Source organism: Kryptolebias marmoratus, linkage group LG12 (genome assembly GCF_001649575.2).
Source record: "Kryptolebias marmoratus isolate JLee-2015 linkage group LG12, ASM164957v2, whole genome shotgun sequence".
Taxonomy (NCBI): Eukaryota; Metazoa; Chordata; class Actinopteri; order Cyprinodontiformes; family Rivulidae; genus Kryptolebias; species Kryptolebias marmoratus.
This window is the reverse complement of record NC_051441.1, coordinates 4,134,613-4,156,238: the sequence shown is the minus strand read 5'-3', so window position 1 is coordinate 4,156,238 and position 21,626 is coordinate 4,134,613. Positions and strand designations below refer to the sequence as shown.

Here is a 21,626-nt window from a genome sequence, read left to right as displayed (position 1 = left end):
TGAATGTCAGTTTAGAAGCTCTCAAAGTTCTCAAATAAAGCACCTTTTGAGAATGTCAGTGTTTGTTGGGAATTATCTTACAAAACTAGGAAGTATTTTTGGTTTATATATTAAAAGTTATGGTTGTTTATTGATTTTAGTAAAAAAAAAAACTCCACGAAATCAGGCATTTTAGCAACAATCACAAAAAATGCCCGCGAAATCCTGGAGGGATTGTCTTATGTATGAAAAATCTTAAGGAGGAAATTGTCATTTAAAGACCAGCGAACGTCTGAGTGTCGCAGCCTTAAATGTTTCTCATGTTGTTGACTTGATTTTCAGTCAGAGTTGGGTCAGATTTAGGCAAACGGTGACTTGGATTAGGGATAAATCACCTCCCTCTCCTGCACGATCTGTCAGAGCTCAGAGTACGCGTTGGGGATGACCCTCATCTACTCCCACGCCGAACTTTTAATCAACATCTGCACCACCGACTGATCGGCAGCCTTTTTCCTGTTTGCCAAAGATGGCGATCTACGGCAGCCTCGTTGAATCAGGTCGACTCCAAACGTTAATGAGTTGTAGACGTGGATCCAGTGGTTCATTCCTGAAGGTTTCAATAAAATGTGTCCAGCGGTTCATGAGTTATTTTGCTAACAGGCAGTTGAACACATCATCGTGTAAAACCAAAACATTTAGACTTAAATGACGCCGAATCCGATAATAAAACCTGGACAGTTAAAGATGCCGTTATTAAAATGCTTCTAAATATGAACTAATAGGTCGCTTTTCAGAACAAAAATGAACCGTAATCGTACAGATCGGTGCCTGTTTTCTGTTTGAAACATTTTTTTTCTACTTGTGTAAAATATTTCAAGCAGGTTTGGAACCTTCCTGGGCGTGGGGAGAAATGTCGTCCTGCTGTTGGGAAATTATAGTTCTCTCGCTGCATTACTCAAGAATTTTTTTTTCTCGAAATCTTGACATTAAAGGCTGATGCGCACCTTCAGCGTGCGTAGGAGGAAACATCCTCCGGCTCCTGAATGCTGTCTCGTTATTTGCAAAAAAAAATTATCGGAGAGGTAACGTGTGAATTTCTTTTTCTCCCCCCCGACTAGAACCTGCGTCTGAAATGTGCGTCAATAAAAGCCCGGAGTTTGGCTCCTTGGTGAGGAAACGAGACGAAGCTGTGATAAAAAACAAACAAACTCTTCAGGTTTTCTGGTTTTTGAGGCTCATCAGTGTCTGCAGGACGTCGAGCCTCTTCAGCCTGCCTGTAAATTTGAATCTTTCCTGGAATAAATGGGCTTGTGGCTCTGCAGCCATCTGTGATTTCACTCCCTCCTTTGTTTCTAAAATAGATCACGCTGCTTCTGCAATGAAAATGTATATTATTAAAAAAAAAAAAAAAACACAAATTTCTTCATTTCTGTCCACTTTCCATCCCCCGGCCCAGTGATGTTCCACCGGGACGCTTCTGACTGACGGCTCGTTGGTCCGTTTCACCCGGATCTCTGATTCCAGTCGACTCGGACTCACCGCCGGTCCAAACTCCACCAGCAAGATTACCATAAAGCTAGAAACATTCATTTGATCGGCGAGAGAGTAAATTATACGATGAAGTGAAAAATAAACCTCGTTTAAGAAGTCTGATGATTATTTTTCTGTGTTTTTTTTAGGGGGGCTTTCACTACGGAGCAGCTGAGCAGCAGATTGCCGCCCAGCTCAGCCAACATGTCAGCAGTTTGAGCTCAAAACGCAGCCAAGAAAAAGCAGCCGACGGCTTCCTGGGGATCACCGAAGGACTGAGGGGGGAAACCGAAACTCTGCGCCGCCGTGGGCAGACGGCCACGGAGCCGCTCGGAAACCAAAGGTCAGTTTTCCACGGAGCGGCTTTTAACCCACACAGCACAGCACTTCAGTCTGCAGCTTCCACGCGTCACCGCAGATTAATGACAGGCCCTCGAACGCACCACGACACAAGACTGATTATAGATTTGAACCTTTTTGTTGAGGAGAAAGTGTCTCTAACAACCAGCTCTCTATGTTTTCGTTTAAAGCCACAGCTCAGGAAAGAAAGAGTCCTGAAGCGATTGTTGACCCTCGGGGGTCCGTTCTTCTGCAGGAGGAAAACCTAAAACCTCCAGGACAGTTTGACGCTCCTGGTTCTGGGGACAGATTATGAGCGATAATATCTTACCTGACCCGGAATAAAAGTTTAATTCTGACCGGGGCTGAGAAGCTAAACGCCGGCTCCTGTTCTGAACCTTTTCCGGAGGAGACTCTGAGCCGGCTCCTTTCTCTGCATCAGCTGGGAAAAACGAGACAGTTTTCACAACCGTTTATAAACCGTTAAAAGTCTGTTCCTGTGTCAGAAACCTGAAGTGACACGAGTGAACGAGGCCTGCAGCTCAACAGCTCCACCACCTCCTCCAAACAGGGACTGCACGGAAACATTTCAGCTCCTCATCCTGTTTTTATGCTCCTCAGCCTCCTGGAAAGCGTTTTTTTTTTGTTTCTGCGGTGACTCACCTGATTTTGTTTGTTTTACGTGGTTTGTGCTCTGGCGGAGCTGCAGTACGGGAGTCTTTGAAGCAAAAGAACAAGGTTAGACCACAGAAGCCCGGAGCTGCGTTTGTTGTTTCCCACAGAGAGGGAGCGTAAAAACAAACGTGAAGCTGCTGGAAACGGTTCGGAGTTTAAATAGTCTTTCAGTCTGAAAAGATGGAAACAACCTTGGCTACTTTTAGGACTCAATTATTTGGATTTTCTTCTAGTTTTAGATGCTGCTTTATGGAAAAATGAAAAAAAAAAATCATTATCATCGACCCGAGTTTTAGATCAAGCCTTGTTAGCCCTCGAAGTGTTTGCTGTGAACGACTCTCAGCTACCGCCACACATAATTACAGCTCGATGTCTGTCAAACTCACCGTGGCGTAGATGGTCACCTCCGGAGGGTTCAGGAGATATTTTACTAACAGCCAAACAGCAGCAGCTCTTAAAGTGTGTTGGGGATGATGATTTTAGCTCGATGAGCGTAAAACTAGCGGAGTTACGGTCGTTGTTGTGCTGTCTAAGGTCAGCTGACGGCGGCCATCTTGATTTGAGTCCAAGAGATAATCAGTTGTAGTTTCATTTAAAGACACGTGATCGTTCTAACAGGACGGCTTCAGTTTGTGTGGAGTTCTGATGGGGGGGGGCTGTTTGGACCGGTTCTGGAAAAGCTCGTCTGTCCGTCTCAGACGTCAACCAAGCGCCTCGTGGTGACTTTCTGCGCCGCCGCCGCCGCCGAGACGATTCAGACCCAACACAGCGGCACCGTTTTCCCGCCTCTTCTTCTGTCCTCCGGAGATGTCCTCGTCCACGCTGACTCAGCATTTACTCCATGTTACTCTTTATTTTATTTTATTTTTCTGTACGTTTTTAACGACTTCATCCAGGAAATGGATGCTGTGACTTTTGTTTTTTATAACTTTGAAAACATTTTATATTTTGTAAATTAAAACACTTTTAAATCTCATCAGTTCCTTTAAAAACCTGAAATCTGCTTCAGCTCCTGACTCCATTTTTAACTTTTCCAACCAATCGGCTAATTTCAGCTTCAGCCTTTTTGGTACCTTTAGCTTTAAGCTACCGTTCTGCTGCTTTAATTTTTTTATCTAACCTTTTACTACTTTTAGCTTTTATCTACCATTCTGCTACTTTTAGCTAGCCTTTTGAAACTTGTAGGTTTTAGCTAAAGTTTTGCCATCTTTGCTACATTTAGCTTTTAGCTCATTTTTTTGGCACCTTTAGCTTTAAGCTGCCATTCTGCTGCTTTAACTTTTAGTTAACCTTTTGCTACTTTTGGTAGTACTTTTACCTTGTAGCTACCATTATGCTACTTTTTTCAAGCTTTTGCTACATTTAGCTGTTAACTAGAATTTTGCAATATTTAGCTTTTAGCTTCCTGTTCTGCTACTTTTAGCTCAGCTTTTGAAAGTTTTAGGTTTTAGCTGAAGTTCTGTCTAAATAACCTTTTGCTACTTTTAGCTTTTAGCCACTGTTCTGCTGCTTTTAGTTACCATTTTAATACTTTTAGCTTGCAGTTTGCTTCTTTTAACTCCCAGTGGTGTGTTTGCCTTCTAGCTACCATTCTGCTGCTTTTAGCTCCCCTTGTGCTACATGTATCTTTTAGCTACATGTAGCTTATAGCTGCTGTTTTGCTTCTTTTAGCTCTACCCCTTCAGTTTCAGCTCTGCTCAAGCTGCGTCTCATTTCTCACCGAGCTCAGCTTTTTCCCAAAACAGACAATTTTTTTTTAATTTAGTCACTTCTTCGGCTGTTTTCTTCCCCATCAGCCGAAGAAGGGCTGCTGCTGGACATCTGAGCTTCTCCACAGCCGAGGAAACTCCAGCTTCCTGTGCCTCAAAGCTCAGAGTCTTTCAGCTGCAGAGGTGAAAGCAGCTGCAGGAGCTGAAAGCAGCTGCAGAGGTGAAAGCAGCTGCAGGAGCTGAAAGCAGCTGCAGGAGCTGAAAGCAGCTGTAGGAGCTGAAAGCAGCTGCAGGAGGTGAAAACAGCTGCAGGAGCTGAAAGCAGCTGCAGGAGCTGAAAGCAGCTGTAGGAGCTGAAAGCAGCTGCAGGAGGTGAAAACAGCTGCAGGAGCTGAAAACAGCTGCAGGAGCTGAAAGCAGCTGCAGGAGCTGAAAGCAGCTGCAGGAGGTGAAAACAGCTGCAGGAGGTGAAAGCAGCTGCAGGAGGTGAAAGCAGCTGCAGAGGCGAAAGCAGCTGCAGGAGCTGAAAGCAGCTGCAGGAGCTGAAAGCAGCTGCAGGAGCTGAAAGCAGCTGCAGGAGGTGAAAGCAGCTGCAGGAGCTGAAAGCAGCTGCAGGAGGTGAAAACAGCTGCAGGAGCTGAAAGCAGCTGCAGGAGCTGAAAGCAGCTGCAGGAGCTGAAAGCAGCTGCAGGAGGTGGGAGCTCGCAGCTGAACTTCTGCTCCTTACCTTGATGAGCTTGCAGCGGATCTGCGCAGACACCATGTGGCTGTTGCGCAGGTTGCCCACCCGGAACATCAGGCACAGCTTCCCGTCTCGCTGGGAAATCACGGCGTCCTGACTGAACATGAGCGTCTCCGCGCGCTTCTTGGGCTGCGACATCTTGATGAACATGCAGCCGATGAGGAAGGCGTCCACGATGGAGCCCAGCAGCGACTGGAAGAGGAAGAGGATGATGCCCTCGGGGCACTTCTCCGTGATGTAGCGGTGGCCGTAGCCGATGGTGGCCTCGGTCTCGATGAAGAAGAGGAAGGCGGAGGGGAAGTTGTAGACGTTGGCCACGCAGGGGGTGTAGGACGAGTTGTGTCCGTGGTTCAGATCCCCCCGGATGTAGGCGATGATCCACCACATGGATGCCATGACGAGCCACGCGATGGTGTAGGTGAGGATGAAGATGAGCAGGTTCCAGCGCCACTTCAGGTCCACCAGGGTGGTGAAGAGGTCCGACAGGTACCTGCTGGTCTCCCCGCCCAGGTTCCCGTGCTGCACGTTGCAGCGGCCGTTCTTATCCACGAAGCGCTGCCGTTTCTTCTTCGCTGGAGCCGAGAAGGTGGTCGCCCGGTTCGTGTTGACCACCTGGTAGTCCTCCCCGAATTTCCTGCGGAGTGCCGCCATGTCAGCCCGCGTGGTGTAACAAAAACAAAACAAAAAATAACAATAAAATAGTCGGTTTAATCCATGTTTTGTTGCGCGTCTGCCTCCAAAACTCCGGCTACCTGCAGTGCGTAAAATGCGCCATGGTCACTTCAGCGCGCGCCGCGAACCCCGAGACCCACTGGGGACAAAATCACTCATGTTTCTACACTTCTAAAGCCCAGCACGTGTCCTCATATTTAAAAAAATAATAAAAATCCCAAGTTGGTCCGGTTCTTCTACATGCCAGTGGCGGATCTGAGCGCCTCCCCGCGCGCGCGCGCGCTCCGCTCAGCCTCCTCTTCCTCTCCGAGCGGCGCAGGAACCATTCAGCTTCTGCCGGGATGTTCAGGATGAAGAGGGAGATGTAGAGAGAGAGAGAGAGGGGGGTGGGAGTTACACAAGAGGAGACAGAAGGAGGTGGGCAGTTTGACTCCTCATCTGTGCGGAGTTCAGCCGGTCACTCACAGCCGCGTGGGACTTCATCCTGTCCACAGCCGCGAGACGCCTCATTTATCCGCGTGTTCCTGACGGGAGCACCTTCTTCTCATCACAGCTCGTTCTCTTATATGAAACAACACAAATATTGTAAACATTTAGGCTTTTGGAGGAGCTTAAAAGATGAACGGCGCCACCTACTGGATGGAGCTAAACTACAGCTGCTGCTCGGAACTTCACAGCGCCTGTTTCAATCCTGAATGTTTGTTTTTTGTGCTGTTTCTTTAAATACATCTAGTTGCATCAGATTCGCCTCTTTTCCCTGAAGTTTTGTGGAAAACGTCTCGTGCCTCTTTTTTCCCCCAACAACGAAGAAAGAAGCACGAGTTTCAGTTTGGATCTGTTAATCAATTTCCAGTAACACCTGTGACTGAACTCAACCTCCATTCATCCATCTTCTACCACTTCTCCGTGGTCGGGTCGCTCCGGGGGGATCCTGAGGCGTTCCCAGACCAGAGAGCAGACAGTTCTGGGTCTCTTCAGGAACCTCCAAGGACAAACACCAGGAGCATCAGAGTTCCTCGCCCCGAAAAGGGAAACCGGGGCACCCTCCCCGAAGGTGGTCGAGCCTTGGCTCCTGGGGCTCAGCTGCAGAGGAGACAGGATGAAAATCCATGTGGGCTCCGGCCTGCACCACCGTGGAGGTCCCCGACCTCGTGGATTCACTGAACTTCACCTCTGCCGTTTTGTTTAATCTTACTTTGGTTGAAACTAAAAGAAAGCAGGAAATGTGGACCCTCTTCGGACCTAAAATGACTATTTTGGGACCATCTGTCGCATTTGGAGGTCGGATGGTTGGACCTGAGATGCAGGCAGACTCCAAGGGCTCCAAGAGAAAAAACTAATTTATTTTAAATAAACAAACAAAAACAAAAGATTGACATGGCAGCGACAGAAACTAAACAACAAAAACCAAAAGTTGTGGGGAACATGAAAAGTAACCAGACGGCAAAAATGAACCAGTGAGGAAGTGAAGAACATGAACAGGCGTTAAAGGCAGGTGGTAAATTTGGGGAGGTGATCACTAACTGGGGACAGGTGGAGATGGGCGTGACGGGTGAATAATGACAGGAACAGGAAGTGTTCAGGAGCGGATTACACAACAAAACACAGATCACACACCGCCAAAATAAAACCAGAAACACAAGAACTTGTTAAACTGAACCAGAAAGAAAACAGAACTACAGTAGAAACAATAAACCCAAATCCTGACACCAGCGCAGAAGAAGGTGAAACCAGCTTCCGGCTCGACCTTTGACCCTTTGGGTTAGGGTCCTTAACTCTCAGCTAAAATCTGAACGATTCCTCCATCGTGTTTTTAATGTAAAGAGCAGCTGAAGGGATGTTTTGTTCACGCCACATGAAACTCAAACGTGCGCTCGTGTTCGGAGGTTTTAACAAGAAGGCCGGCCGTGACTTTTAATTCTGAACAGACTCGAAGCTGATGCAACGTGCAAGTAATCCCGTCTTTGTCGTTCGGTTTTAGTGCGTTTGAAGTCTAATGAATTATACAGAAAGCTTCTTTCATTTTAACTTTCAGCTGCAGAAGAGAGGATCAAACAAGCGGACGGTTTGTGGACGGGTTTTAACGCCACCGCGTCTACATTTCTGTTTCCTTCATCAGTCCTCTGGCTCTTACTGAGAAGCTCTGTTGGGTTTATCAGGACTTACTTATTTAGCCTTCCTGTACATTTAGTTTAGTTTAGTTTATCTTAGCTCATACTGTTAGATCTCTGGCTCTTCAGGACTTACAGTGAAGTCAGTCGGCGGCAGAAAGTAGCATCCAAACAGGACAGAAGAGGAGCGTCAGAGCTTCAAACGGGCGTCTGTGTGGTTGAATATGTATTTTTCTGTGTGCCGATAAAAACGCCCAACATCTTTCATTGTTGTGAATCACCCTCAGCTGCTGTTAAACCAAATTATAGGTAAATATCTGCAGGTCAGTTGGCTGTGGCAGCCATATTGAATTGTAGATGTTCATCCAGGGTTTTATTTTCCCTGAAAGTTGCATTAAAATCTGCCCTGCGGTTCGTGAGATATGAAAACCTTATTGACCGGCCTTTTTCGCCTTTTGGGTGATAAATATTTATCAGGAAAATAAAAACTGACGAGTTTATTGCAGAAAAACTGTTATTTTTTATCAGCAACACATTCCCGTCAGAGCAGAATGTGTGTGAGAATAAAGGTGAGGCAGATTTACGTGATAAATAAATAAAAATAGATTAAATTTGAGTTTCCTGCTTTCACGTTTCAGATCTGGTGTTTGAGCCGTTTCAGGTGAAGATAATAAACTCACATCAGGCAACAAAAGGTCGTTTTAAATGTTAGGATTTAACTTTTGATTTGACGACAGACGTTTTGCAGATAAACGTTTCCATGAAGCTGCATTTTGACTGCTTATCGGGCAGTTTTATGTTTTTTCAGGACAACCATTTGTGTTTAAAACACCTAAAATATGCACATTTAATGCCGCACATCTGAGAAACTAAAAAACATTTTTGAGAAGTTCTTTCTCCCCGCCTTCAGAGAAGCTCGGCGCCGTACGGCGGCGAACGAAGGAGCTGTGACTCAACCGAACCCGATCGCCTCAGCGTGCAGATCTCCAACAGCTGAGGGGGGACTTGTTTTTCAGCAGAGGGAGCTCGCACACAGCTGTGATCCCCTGAGATGGGAGGATTAGAGCGCAGGCGGCCATCTGTTGTACGAAGACAGAGGGGAGATCACTGAGCCTCGTGGCTCCATGAGACGAGAACGAGGAGCATCGACGTGTTTTTGTGTCGTCAGAGCTGACAGCCGTTTGTTTCATTTCTGAACCCTCTCCTCCAGGCCTCGAGGCTCCGCTGTCCTGGGAGTTTCAGGTTCTTCTGCTCCTGATTCAGACGGTTTAATCACCTCCTCACCAAATCATCAGGTTCTCCAGGAGCACGGCAACAAGTCGTCCATTTAAACCAGGTGTTTTAAAACAAGAACACGTCTAAAACAGGCAGGAGAGCGGCCCTTTATGTGCCCTAAAATAAAATTCTGCTTTTCTGACGTTCTCCCAGTTTCTGTGCAGGTTCCTCAGGTCTACATGGAGTCAACGTCCAACACTGAGGATTCACAACTTCTTCTTTGTCTTTCAGCGGGCGAGTCCTCCTCCTCCTCCATCTAACTCTGTCCTCCAACTCCCTCCATGTCCTCTCTAACTGCATCCAGATGTCTCCTCTTTGTCTCTAACGTCCTTCTGTCCCTCCTCTGCACATGTCCAGACCGTCTCAGTCTCTCTAACTTTATCTCCCAGTCCTCCAACCTGTGCTGTCCCCCTGATGACCTCATTCCTAGTCCTGTCCGTCCTTGTCCCTCCCGAGGAGAACCTCGACATCTTCAGCTCTGCCTTCAGAACACGACTCTACATTCCTCGAAGGAATGCTTGTCACCCGCCTGCCTTCAGGCCAGAGATATAACCTGTAACCAAATCACTCAGTCTGTCAGCGCTCAGAGCAGGTGTTCTGAACGACTCTCAGCTACTACCACACCAAACTTAACCTGTAAAGTTAGAGCCATGTTTGTGCTCAGTAAGGTCGATTAGCTGTGGCAGCCATGTTGAATTGGGCGACCCCAGATGTTAACGAGTTCTGGATGTAGATTCATTGATTACTTTCTGAAGTGTTTCACTTACTTCCACCCTGTGGCTCATGAGATATTTTGCTAACAGACAGAGTTGTGCACTAAGTGTCGCTCGGCGTATGTGTTGTGAATGACTCTCAGCTACTACCACACCAAATTTTATCTCAGCGTCTATAAAACCGACGGAGCATTCAGCGATTAACGTCTGAGAGTTTCATTAAAATCTGTTCACATTTTGTTCAGTTTTCAGTAAAGATTTGTTAAAGCTCGGGTTACGTGTTTGGGATCGCTCTCAGATACCACCACACCAAGCCGTTATCTGCAGAACTGACTGAGTTGTTGACGTGTTTGTGTTCTTAAACATCAGTTAGCTGTGGCGGCCATCTTGAGCTGGATTGATAACGAAATTCAGCCGCAAACTTTCATCCGTTGATCAGTTTTCTGAGTTTTATTTAAATCTAACGCTGGTTCGAGAGATATTTTGCTAACAGACACATGCATACAGAGCCAGGCGATAATGAAGGATGACTCGAGTTTTTTGCACAGTCCAGATAAAACATTTAATCATCTGGAGGTTTGTAATTTATTGGACTATATTGATTTAATAAATGCTTTCTCATCAATATAAAAGACATTGTCAATTAAATTAATTAAATTAATATTATGTTATGTCTAATTTAAATGAAAGGATTCAGATGGAAATGATTTGGGGTTTATTATTATTATGATTATTATAACTGTCTCTGGGGTTTTTACCCAGAATGCACCGCGCCCAGGGAAGATGGAGGAGCCCCGCTGCTGCAGGAGAACAATGTTTGGGCTCTAGATGTCAAAGAGAGCCGCTGACGGGGAGCTACAGCAGCGGGTCATGGTCCCGGACCGGTAAGGACGAACCCGTGCCGTTAATGTCCTGTTCGGATCCGGGCTTAAACCGGGACAAAAATAAATTAAAAAACAAAACAAAAAAAAGAAAGCGCTCCGATTGTTAGCGCCGGCTAGCTGCTAGCGTTAGCTTCGGAGGCTAACGGTTGGGGGGGCGGACGAGCATCATTGTTCGCCGGGAGTTCGTGTGGGTCGGAACCGGGTCTCTCCATCACTTGGATCTACGCAAACAAACGTCCCAAAATAAACAAAAACAAAACCAACAACCCGGATTAGGCCCAGAGGAAAACATGCAACCAGGTTTCGTTTATTTTTAAGCGCAAACTGGCTTCTTCCAGCTCTGCTTCTAATAAGAATAAATATTTATTTTAAACTCCGTGTTGAAGCTAACAAATTGTTTTTTTCCCCTCATGTTGTGGCTGTTTGTTTTGCTCAGATCTTTAAGTGTTTTAGAGGTTTTATCAGCTCAGATCCTGGTCTCTCATTAATTATTGGCTGAACCTGAATCACAAAGGAGGCAAAACTGTTAGCTTGCTGCTAATTTCACAAAAAGATCATCATTTTAATTTATTTCAAAGTGTGGAGAGATGTATGCCACTCTGGGATACAACCCAGAAGACCACAGCTATCTGGGTTTTATTTAAATAAAACTCGTTTTTGTGGTTAATTAAGCTAATTTCTGCTCATGCTTCTTCATCACTTTTTAGTGAATTTCTGCCCTTTCTTGTTTAAAAAACACGTAAAACCTGAATAATGTGCACATATTTCACACACTTAATGGAAAACGGCTCGTTGAGCAGAACCAGAACAGCCAGGTTCGTTAAAAAACCCAAAGTCGATTTGCTTAAATTTTCTTTGAAAATGAAGATTTAGATTGTTTCCCCACAGTTTGCCTCCTCGCTGATCTATAAGTCCTAGTTTCAAAGTGCTATTTACTTATTTAGTCCCATACTTTTAGGTCAATTGACAAGTTTCTGTCAGGAACGGTTCACAACCAGTGTCCAGATTTTAAATTAAACTAAAATTTTGAATCCAAACACCAAACTCTTTGGGTTTAAGCTCAAATCAGAAAGAAAATCTCAGGAAAACGGAAGTAAATTTGCTGAAAAGCCCTGAAAACGTGTTTCTCTGAGGCGTTTCTGCTATAGAAGCATATAAAACTTCGATCGTCTTCTGATGAGAAGGCGTTTTGGTCGAACCTTGTGAATGACGCCATCCTGTGTGATGTGTTAGAGCTCGGATTATGTGTTGGGGATGACTCTCAGCTACTAATACTCCAAATTTTAGCTCATTCTCTGTAATACTATATGGATTATAACCATTTATTTGTTGACTAAGGGTCGATTAGATGCAGCGCTGTTGAATTGGATCAAAATCTGTCCACCGGTTCATGAGATATTTCGCTAACAGACCGACAGAGTCAACTTCAAACCTTACCGTCCAGTTTTGCGTCTGCTGCTGAAAAGAAAAGCTCAGGAAGGTGGAAGTAAATCTGCCGAAATGCACTGAAAATGTGTTTAAAAATAACGCCCGCAGATGTTTCCGAGTGTCCTGATTTAAAGCTATTAAAAGACCGTTTGGTTGGTTTGTTTGTGCTGCAGCTGTGCGAGTGGACAAACAGTCCTCCCTAATGCTGTTTACGCTCGGCGCCAGATAAGCTCGCACAGACGGGATGACAGAGTCTCACAACCTGATCAGGAAAACAAAAACAGATTCAACGCACAGCTTCGTGTCGTCCGGATCGGCCGGCGCCGTGACGTCTGCGGCCCAGAATCACAGAACGTGATCCAGGCAGAGTCCGGTTCTGGTCCAGACTGCAGGTCTTTGTTGACCCACAAACCGTCACTTTAATCCCACTAAGCACCTGGAGGGTGAGCTCCGAGGCCGCGGCTCTGATTCCTGACTTGACTGGGGGTTTTTTGTGTCTTCTTACAGATTTGATTTTAACGAGATGTTTTAAATGCATCGTTCCCGTTTCCTTCTGCCGTTTCAGGACGGAACTGATTTCCACCCGATAGTTTTCCTGCTCGGCCGCCTTTCAGCATGAGCATCATTCAGGACAAGCTAGGGAACGAGTTCCTGCTCTCCAACGGGAACATGGACTCCAACTTCGGAGGCGGGATGATTATGTTCAGCCACCTCCCCCCGGTGACCAGCTTCACCCGGGTGGCGACCCACGCCGTCATGCAGGAGCTCCCGCCGCAAGATCTGATCCTGAAGAAGGAGCGCGAGTCTCCGGACTGCGGCGCGGGCGCGAGCCGGGGGTGCGCCGGGGCGGGGGACTACATTCACGCCCTGGGCATCAAACAGGAGAAGCTGTCGGAGCACGATTACCGCCTGCCGCTCTACCCCGGAGGGCTGATGAAGAGCACGGAGCTGCTGGAGGTGACCGTCGGCGGCAACAACCAGAAACTGCTGGTGCACGACTTCAACGTGGGCATCGTGAGTAGAAGAACACCGAAGTCACGTCTGACTCATGGGTGAACGTCAGAGCGGTTAGTTAGGACATATTTAAGTGGAGAAAGGTTCTCCAAACTTTGCGTTTTCACAAAACAAATTAAAATTAGGTTTGTCATCAGCTGAGAGTCCAACCCAACACGCACGCAAAGCGCCGTTAACGCTGTGAGATGTTTCAGCGTTAAGAGCCGCCGTCATCGGGCGTAACTTTGATCTGAACGCCTGGAATGTCGCCCCTTTCTCAGCTTCAGGTGATCACAGTTTAAAACTCTGACCTGGGAGGCGGTGGGTCCATTTATAAATTCTGCCTGTTTCTTTGCTGCAGCGATCTCTCACAAACACAGACGGACTTTTATAAACACGAAATAAAACTAATTCAGTGATCTGAGATCCTCCCGCCTCTCTGGAAGGTGGTCCTCTACAAAAACTCTGAATAGATTCAAGCGTTATTTCAGGGAAATCAACTTTAAACTGTTTTTGTTGTTGTTGGGGAAAGGAACTCATGTTAACCAAAACAAATATGGCTGACTCTCCTGCTGTCCACTTTAAAAGATAATTAGTTCTGGAACAAAACATCTAGAAAACCTTCCACTTTTTCTTTTTCCCTTTCAGGCTCCTGAAGCTGTCAGATTTATGACTCTTTCTCCTTTTTCTTTTGTCTGTTAATCATCAGCCACACGCACCCAGACATGCTTTTAAAAAAAAACAGAAAACTCTTTTCATTTAGAAATACGTGGCGCTTGTTTTGTCCCAGGAGCTCACATGAAGCCGGAGCAGCTTCTGTGTTGGGGGCAGGAGGGCGACGTCACCCGGCCTCGGCGTGAATGAGGACGTCTCGGCGAGGACACAGCTGTCCCGCTCCAGCTCGCACTCCATTTCAGACATCTTTTGTCCTCATTCATCCGCTCTGCTTAGAACAGCGTGCCGACAGAGGTCAGCGGGGCTAAATATTGAACAGATTGGAATATCTTCACTCTGAGGACAAAACTCTGCTTTTTATAGTTGTCTGGAAACACAGATTATCTCGCTTCATAATTTAGCTTCAGCAAGTTTTGGTCAACTCAAAAAGCCAAAAGCTGATAATAAAAACAGCAGAAAGCACGTTTCTTTTCTCTTCTTGTGTTTTTAACCGCCGGTCGGACCTGAATCTCTTTATTTGGAGTCGACTCTTTTCTTGTTTTCACCCCAAACATTTGAAGCCCGGCAGGTGCACGTCGGTCTCCGTGTGGGTTTGCAGGCAGGAAATGAAAGAAGAGTTTATTAACTCCGGGTCACTTCCAGTGTGTCGGCACGGTGGAGAGGCGTACGGGAGCTCGTAAACGCTGCCCTGCGCCGTTCCGAGCGTTCGGTTTGAGGGATTTCCTGGTTGCGGCACGCTCTCACGGCTCTCCCCCGTCTCCCTTTGTCGTCCCCCGCAGCTGTCGAGTCAGTTAGAGAAAGAGGCCACCGGGAGGAAAGGTCGGAGGTCACTCGGTGATGGACAGGGGGCCAAGCCAAGGAAGAAGAGGAGCGAGGCGAAGGTTTGCGAACTTTTAATTTCACTTCAGGCCGTACCAGAAGGGCGGCTGAACGGATGTTTGTTCTTTAGATAAATAAACTTTAATAATCCCAGCAGCGGTCAATAAAATGCAAATAATGAGACACGAGGACAGAATATGATTAAAACTGAGCAAATAAGACGGATGATTAAAGTAAACAGATGATTGTGTTCTGCTGTCATTAGATTTTCAAAATAAAATCCAGCCTCATATTGAGAAAACTACATTTAACCTGTGTAAACAGAGATTTCTAAGCGTTTCTGTGGGTTGAGAGTGTTTTTTTTAATAAGACGAAGCAGGGGTGAGACGGGCTCACGGTTCTGTGTTCTGCAGCAGTCGGTGATGCTGGATCCGGACGGAGGCAGCGTGTCTCCAGGAAACAAGCCTCACGTCTGCGAACACTGCGCCGCGTCCTTCAGGAGCTCGTACCACCTCCGCAGACACGTCCTCATTCACACAGGTGAGCCTGAAAATCAGCAGCTTTATTTTATTTAGTGTTTTCTGACCGACAGGGACGAACCTTCAGTTCTTTTATCAATCCCTCCAGGATTTCACGGGCATTTTTTGTGATTGTTGCAGCTAAAATGCCTGATTTCGTGGGGCATTTTCTTAAAAGTTGCAATTCTTTTTTTAATAAAATCAATAAAAAACTATAACTTTTAATATATAAAGCACAAATACTTCCTAGTTTTGTAAGATAATTACCAACAAACATTGACATTCTCAAAAGGTGCTTTATTTGAGAACTTTGATAGCTTCTAAACTGACATTCATGACCAGTTCTGGATTGTCCCTGGTCTGCAGCTCTCCTCACATGTTTTGCAGACACAAAGTGTTTGTCGATGCGTTTATGTTCCATGATTACACTGCAGGACGTGCAAAACAGCTGCAGCTGGGGAGGAAACTGGTTTGCTGAAATCTTTGTGGGCAAATGTGAAGCATTAGCGCACATTTTGGCTTCGGTCGCTGCTCCTGCACGCTCCCGGCATTCTGATGTTAACAGGAAGTGACGCCATGTGTCTTCTTCCTGAGTTATTTGGGGTTATTTTGTATTCCACGCTATACAAACCCACAAAGAAGAGACTAGACCGCAGAAACGCTGGCGAATCACTTCAGAAACAATAAATATTGGGTTAAAGTTGCGATTTTGCGGGGTTTGCTTGATTTTGCGTTAATAGTTGCCATCGCAACATCGCCAAATCCTGAAGGGTCTGTTTTACGATAAACTCAGGTCTCCTCATCCACTTTCCTCCTCCTTTTAAAGCACGAGACTCGACAAAAATGAATTTAAATAATAAAATCACTGAAGTCCACATCAGTGCTGCCGTGTTCCAGATCTGCCATTTTATAAAATCTTTGCCTATAATTTGAATCCCTCTCCCCTGCGCTTTTATTTAGGAATAGATTCATATTTTCTTGGTTTGGTCTCTTATTTCCCAGGTGTGAGAGTGTTTAGCTGTTTTTTTGGTAAATGTGTCAGTTCAGTAATCTAGAAAATTGATTTTTTTTCTTTTTTTAGGAGGGAATATAACTCTGAGGTTGTGTGCTGTAGGTCGCATTACGAGTGGCGTGGAGTCTGTTTCACTTTGTTCTTTTCCCAACTTCTTCAGGAACTTTAACTTCACTAATATCGTATAAAATCACTATAAGTTGACTCCAGAAGGCAGGAAACTCACAGCTGCTGGTCAGGCTTGTTACCATTTAAACAATAATGATTTAATTTGTGTTTTGTGTTTTTCTTCCAGGTGAAAGACCCTTCAGGTGCAGTCAGTGCAACATGAGCTTCATTCAGAAATACCTCCTCCAGCGACACGAGAAGATCCATAGCGGTGAGGGGTTTTCTGCGTCTTTATTTCCTTTAAGCGGCAGGCGGCGATTAACCCCGGGTCTTTGCTGTTCTCCTGCAACAGGAGAGAAGCCGTTCTGCTGCGATCAGTGCAACATGCGGTTCATCCAGAAGTACCACATGGAGAGACACAAGAGGACGCACAGCGGCGAGAAGCCGTACAGATGTGAGACCTGCCAGCAGGTCTGTGGAGCCATAAACCCTCGTCGTTAACGGGCTTTTAATGCTGTGTGAACTCACGGTTTGTGTTCTTCTCCAGTATTTTTCGCGGACAGATCGACTTCTGAAGCACAAGAGGACCTGCGGAGAAGCCGTGAAGAAGGGGCTGGATCCCGGGATGGACCTGGGCTGTGCAGACGGGGGACAGGGCAGCTTCGGAATCACTCAGGGAAACGCTGGCAGGAAGAGAGGAAAGTCCAAACATCCTGCGGAGGGAGGGGAGCGCAAGAAAAAGAAGGGAAACGGAGGACAAGCGAGAACGCCGCACATGCACGGAGATTTACCCGGAGGCTACAGCGTCCATGAGTACTCTGTGGAGAACCCAACTGTGTCTTCCTCTACTGAGCCGGGGCCCAGCATGCAACAGTGCCACCAAGCTCCAAAGATGGCCTTCAAGAAGACAAACCGTAAGACCCTGGACAAAGCGGGTCTGGGGCAGAATAAGAGCGGACTGTTGGAGCCAGAAAGCCTCGTCCTCCTGCAGGGCAGCGAGGCGAAGGTGGAGTCCACCAGCAGCAACTACGACGATGCCATGCAGTTCCTGAAGAAGCGCCGCTACCTTCAGGCAGCCAACAATGCAAACGCCTCGGGCCCCGCGGCTCCCGGAGGGGCCGGCAGCGAGTATGATGTCAGTGTTAACATGTCCCTGCAGCCGTCTGACCTTCAGGGTTCCGTTTCCAGCGTCATGGACGGCGACGTTCCTCTCAGCCTCGACAAGTCAGGGATCCCCGACGAGGTTCTGCAGAGCCTCCTCGAACACTACACCCAAAAAGCCGACGGCTTGCACCACGACATTCACTTCGACCTCGGCGAGCAGCACATGGAGCTGAACCCCGGCTCGGCGGTCGGCACCGACGCCCCCAGCCCGTCAGGAGACAAGATGCACGAATACTCCCGCTTCCTGCTGCAGGCTTTGGAGCGCACCAGCCACAGTGCCGCGTTCCTTCCCCCCTTCACCGGCTCCCACCTGGGGAACCTCCTCTACGCCGACAAGAGCATCTACACTACGTCCCCGCTGGACTGCGGCTTCGGCCCGCCCGTGCCAAAGTCCCACTTTGCGATGCTGACGGGCTCGTCCCCACAGCACGGCTTCCACCTGAGCGCCCTGGAGGCCCCCGCGCACCAGCAGCTCACCCCGTCTCAGGAGCTCACCGAGCAGATGGAGAAACGGCACCCCTCCACGCCGCCGGCATCCTACCAGATGAGCCCGTCCGACCCAAGCGCCCAGAAGGACCAGGCGTCGGCGAACCCGCTGGCCTCCTCCAAGCCTTCCTACCAGATCGAGAACTTCGCCCAGGCCTTCGGCTCCCAGTTCAAGTCAGACGGCCACGGCTTGTCGTACGGTGCGGACTCTGGCGGCGGGGTGGAGCACAGGATAAGGACGCCTGCGTCTGATTTCTCAGGGTATAGTAGTTTGTTATCTGACGTTAACGAGCCAGGAAGTACCGGTTCCAAAACACCAACAAGCCAAAGCTACAGATGAGCGCCTGAGAGGGGGAGTCTGGCTTCTTATTTTAATTTCTCTGTGCTACTATTTTATTATTATTATTATTATTATTACTAGTAATGTTGTTTTTAAGTGACATTTCTGTTTCTGCCCACTCTTCCTCCTACAATAAGCCTGCGAGGCGTCCTGCAAATGCAGTTTTTTTACCGTTCGTTAATTTTTTCGGTCATATTTGTGACGTAAAGGTAGTAATCATGAGCTGAAAGTATGGAGTGGGTGCAGGCGAGCACAGGGACGTTTCTTTTCCGGTAGGCTGAGCAATTCAACTTTACACGTGTAAAATAATATTTAAGAAAAAAAACAAAACAAAAAAAAATCAACACGATGGCAGGGAATCGCCCAGAACTGAATGGCAAAAAAAAAAAAAAGATTAAAGATGTTTGTAACAGGTATTACTCAGGAAAAAAAAACCGTGCTGAGAGGAGGAGCTCACGGTGGGCAGTGAGAACTCCTCCTCAGAAGTTTGCAACGACGAAGATGATTTTTCTTCGTGTTTTCTAACTCGTCGACTGAGAGGGACAGAAACAAACAGCTGCCAGCTCGTTCGAACACTGAAAACACTTTTTACTTGGCAATATAGAGATTATGGTACTTTAAATGTCAATGTGAAACTCTGCTTTTCTCCAATAAGGGCCATATAGATGAATATCTATATATATATATATTTATAAAAATATATATTATGTAAAGTCAGTTTTAATCATGGTGAAGATCTGAAGCAGGGATGCACCGACGCCACCGGTTAGCTTTTTAAAATGCTTAAATTAATACAGAGTACTGAAAAATACCATAACACCTCTTAAAATAAGTCTTAAAACCTCAAATTACAAATTTAATTCATTCACAGCTGATTTGTAGGTTAAAAATCTGTTTTTAAGCATTTAATGGTCATTTTTTAGCACAGCGGAGAGACCAGTCCTCCTAATAATGTCTCTAAAAGCTGGAATATAAATAATATTAGAAAACCAATAACTCAGCGGACGGCATTTCTGAAAAAGTCTGTTTTGAAGCGATGGCCTCGTCAACGAGCCGCTCTCACATCCGAAGCTCCGGCTCAGATCTGCATATTCCCGACCCGTGTGCTCAGTCAGAAACTCGCGGTATCGGACCGACACCCGGCTCGGGCGTCGGTGCATCCCTAACTTGAAGCTGCGAGGAGAACGGGCTGAAAGTTGTTGTTTTTAAAGAGCAGAAGCTCTTCCTCAGCCTTTAGGTGTTGCTGTTGGACAGCAGTGGAATGGCCGTCTCTTCTTCTTCTTCCTCTTATTTATGTAGAAGTCTCAGAGTCGCACCTCCAGCTGCTTTCCTCCGCCGTCGGATCGTCTGCGGCGGCGTTTTGCAGATCAGGTCCGAGGGGCGGGAAAACGCCTTTTTTTGTTTTATTTTTGGGGATGGGAGCGTCGTAATGTGAAAAGTTTTCGTCTAACTTTTAAGGGAGGGTTTAGCGTAGCGCAGCGGCGGGGCTTTTTAAAATAAAGTCATATTTAATCGGGGATGATGTAAACGTAATTGAACCCCAACTAGTTTTAGTTGCCTTAGAGGGTCTGCGATTGTATCGACTCCTTCGTGATTCAATGTTTAAAAAGTGGCCGAGCAGGAGTTAGTTCACATTTAGATCTTTGGCTTGTACGTCCCTTTTAGAAACTGGGTGCCTCTTCCTCCGGAGAACAGGTCTAGTAAACGTTAGATGTAACTAAATGTCCGCTTTTTTTAATTTTTCCTGTAAGGGACAACAATAATTGCGCTGTCTTCCGCGGTGAAACGGCTGAAACTCGAGTGCCGGAAACGAATCTTGCTCTGCTGCTCTCCAAAACGAGTCTTCGAACCTCTTTGTGCCCCGAAGTTTCTGCTGCTGTTTAAGCAATCATTAGACGCGGCGGGAGATTTAAAAAAATGCAATGCTGTCATATCAAGAACAACGCGCCGCCATGTTTAGGAGCAAAAACAAGAATTAGCCTCACGTATACCTCATCTCAGAAAACCAGGGACAACGGCGTGAAGGTTTGTATGTTGTGTGTGTAAAGATGTCACCTTTCTGTACGATTATATTTAAACTTTTATAACTTTTATTTTTTTTTTTTTTTCTACATGAAGTTTGTGTGTCTCACGCCAGTCAGTGTTCGGTCCCTTCAGTTCAAACTCTCCACTTTGCAATCACTGTATTTTCTTTTATTTTTTGCTGTTTACAAAAAAAAAAAAGAAAATCCACCAAACACTACATTGAACCTAAACCTGTACAAATATTGTTTCAAAACGACTTTGGTATCACCGCCAAATTTTCATTTTTTGTTCTTTCAGCCTCATTTAACTCTTAGTTTGTTCAACAAATGGAAAAAAAAAGTGACTGAATGAGGACAAAGTAATAAAAACTGCTGTTACCATGAAGTGCTCTGCCTCCGTCGGTTGTTTGAGGTCTAGCTTTTCTCTTCGCTTCGGCCACCAGAGGGCGACGACGCTCCTTTAAAAGAGGTGTTTTGATTTTAAAATCACATGTTGCTTGGTTCTCTTAAACATCCTGCAGTTTGAGTCGATATGAGTCACCGGTCTTTAATCCAGAGGTTTTTGTCTAGTTTTTATTTTTTGAGACATTTTCTCCTCCTGGCTTAAACAGAAAAGACGTGCACTACAACCGGGCTGTGAAAAAGTATTTGTTCACGTTTTAGATCATCTCCTGAGTGAAAACAAAATGCAGTTTTTATTTCATTTATGAAAAGAAAACCATTCCAAACCAACCTGGCCTTGTGTGAAAGTGTAATTATCTCTTAAATCTAGTAACTAGTTGTGCCCTCCTTGGTTAAAACGGCTGAAATCAAGTGTTTGTGTTCAATGGGAATGGGTCTGCCTGTGGTTGTGGAGGATTTTTGCTGGTTTTCCTGCTGCGGAAGCCAAGAGATGAACCGATGGTCAAACCTTCACGGTTCCATCAATCACCGCGAGTCGTCCAGCTCCTGAAGCAGCCCCAGACCATCACACTCCCACCGCCGTGTTTGACTGCTGGTTCTTCTTCTGCAGTCCTGTGTGTGTTTTTAGATGCTAACGGGACGCACACCTTTCAGGAAGTTCCTCTTTAGTCCCGTCAGTCCACAGAAGTCTTGGGGACCGTCGGGGAGTTTGTGGTTCTGGTCTTGGAGTTTTCCCACGGAGGCCATTTTTTTAAACCCTTCGTCTCTTTCCTATTGTTGAACCGTGACCTCTGACCTTAACTGAGGCTCGTGAGGCCTGCAGGGTTCTTTAGGGACCTCCAGGATGAGCCATAGATCTGCTCCTGGAGTGGTTTAGATCAGCCGGCCGATCGTGGGACGGTTCTGTTCCACGGTTTCTCAGTTCGAATCAGTTTAAATGATTTCTTTATTCTACGGCTCTGACAGTAATCAGGCTGGTGAAACTTTCCAAAAAAAAGGTCAATAAATTCCTGATTTAACAAGAAGAA

At 46.3% G+C, this 21,626-nt stretch overlaps 2 protein-coding genes across 5 annotated transcripts in view; one reads left to right on the top strand and one right to left on the bottom strand.

Annotated features, from left to right (window-relative positions):
* Positions 1-6,183, bottom strand: part of kcnj19a (potassium inwardly rectifying channel subfamily J member 19a) — a 14,221-nt gene extending 8,038 nt beyond the window's left edge. Inside the window, exon 1 of the mRNA XM_017419488.3 lies at positions 4,960-6,183. Within this exon, the coding sequence (XP_017274977.1) occupies positions 4,960-5,625 (666 nt within the window). The 5' untranslated portion in view covers positions 5,626-6,183. The remainder of the gene's footprint in view (positions 1-4,959) is intronic.
* The window catches only part of LOC108237812 (zinc finger protein 281-like), a 35,885-nt gene extending 15,304 nt beyond the window's left edge, over positions 1-20,581 (top strand). For 2 of the 4 annotated variants that reach the window (XM_025006634.2, XM_025006635.2), the window contains 8 exons: positions 1,659-1,852; positions 10,508-10,629; positions 12,623-13,071; positions 14,505-14,606; positions 14,958-15,084; positions 16,370-16,453; positions 16,535-16,653; positions 16,730-20,581. In XM_025006634.2, the coding sequence (XP_024862402.1) occupies positions 12,673-13,071; positions 14,505-14,606; positions 14,958-15,084; positions 16,370-16,453; positions 16,535-16,653; positions 16,730-18,172 (2,274 nt within the window). In that variant the 5' untranslated portion in view covers positions 1,659-1,852; positions 10,508-10,629; positions 12,623-12,672 and the 3' untranslated portion in view covers positions 18,173-20,581. Of the gene's footprint in view, positions 1-1,386; positions 1,853-10,507; positions 10,630-12,622; positions 13,072-14,504; positions 14,607-14,957; positions 15,085-16,369; positions 16,454-16,534; positions 16,654-16,729 lie in introns of those variants that run through there. The other 2 variants (XM_025006637.2, XM_037978743.1) reach the window with 2 other exon arrangements.
* The last annotated feature ends 1,045 nt before the right edge of the window (positions 20,582-21,626 follow it).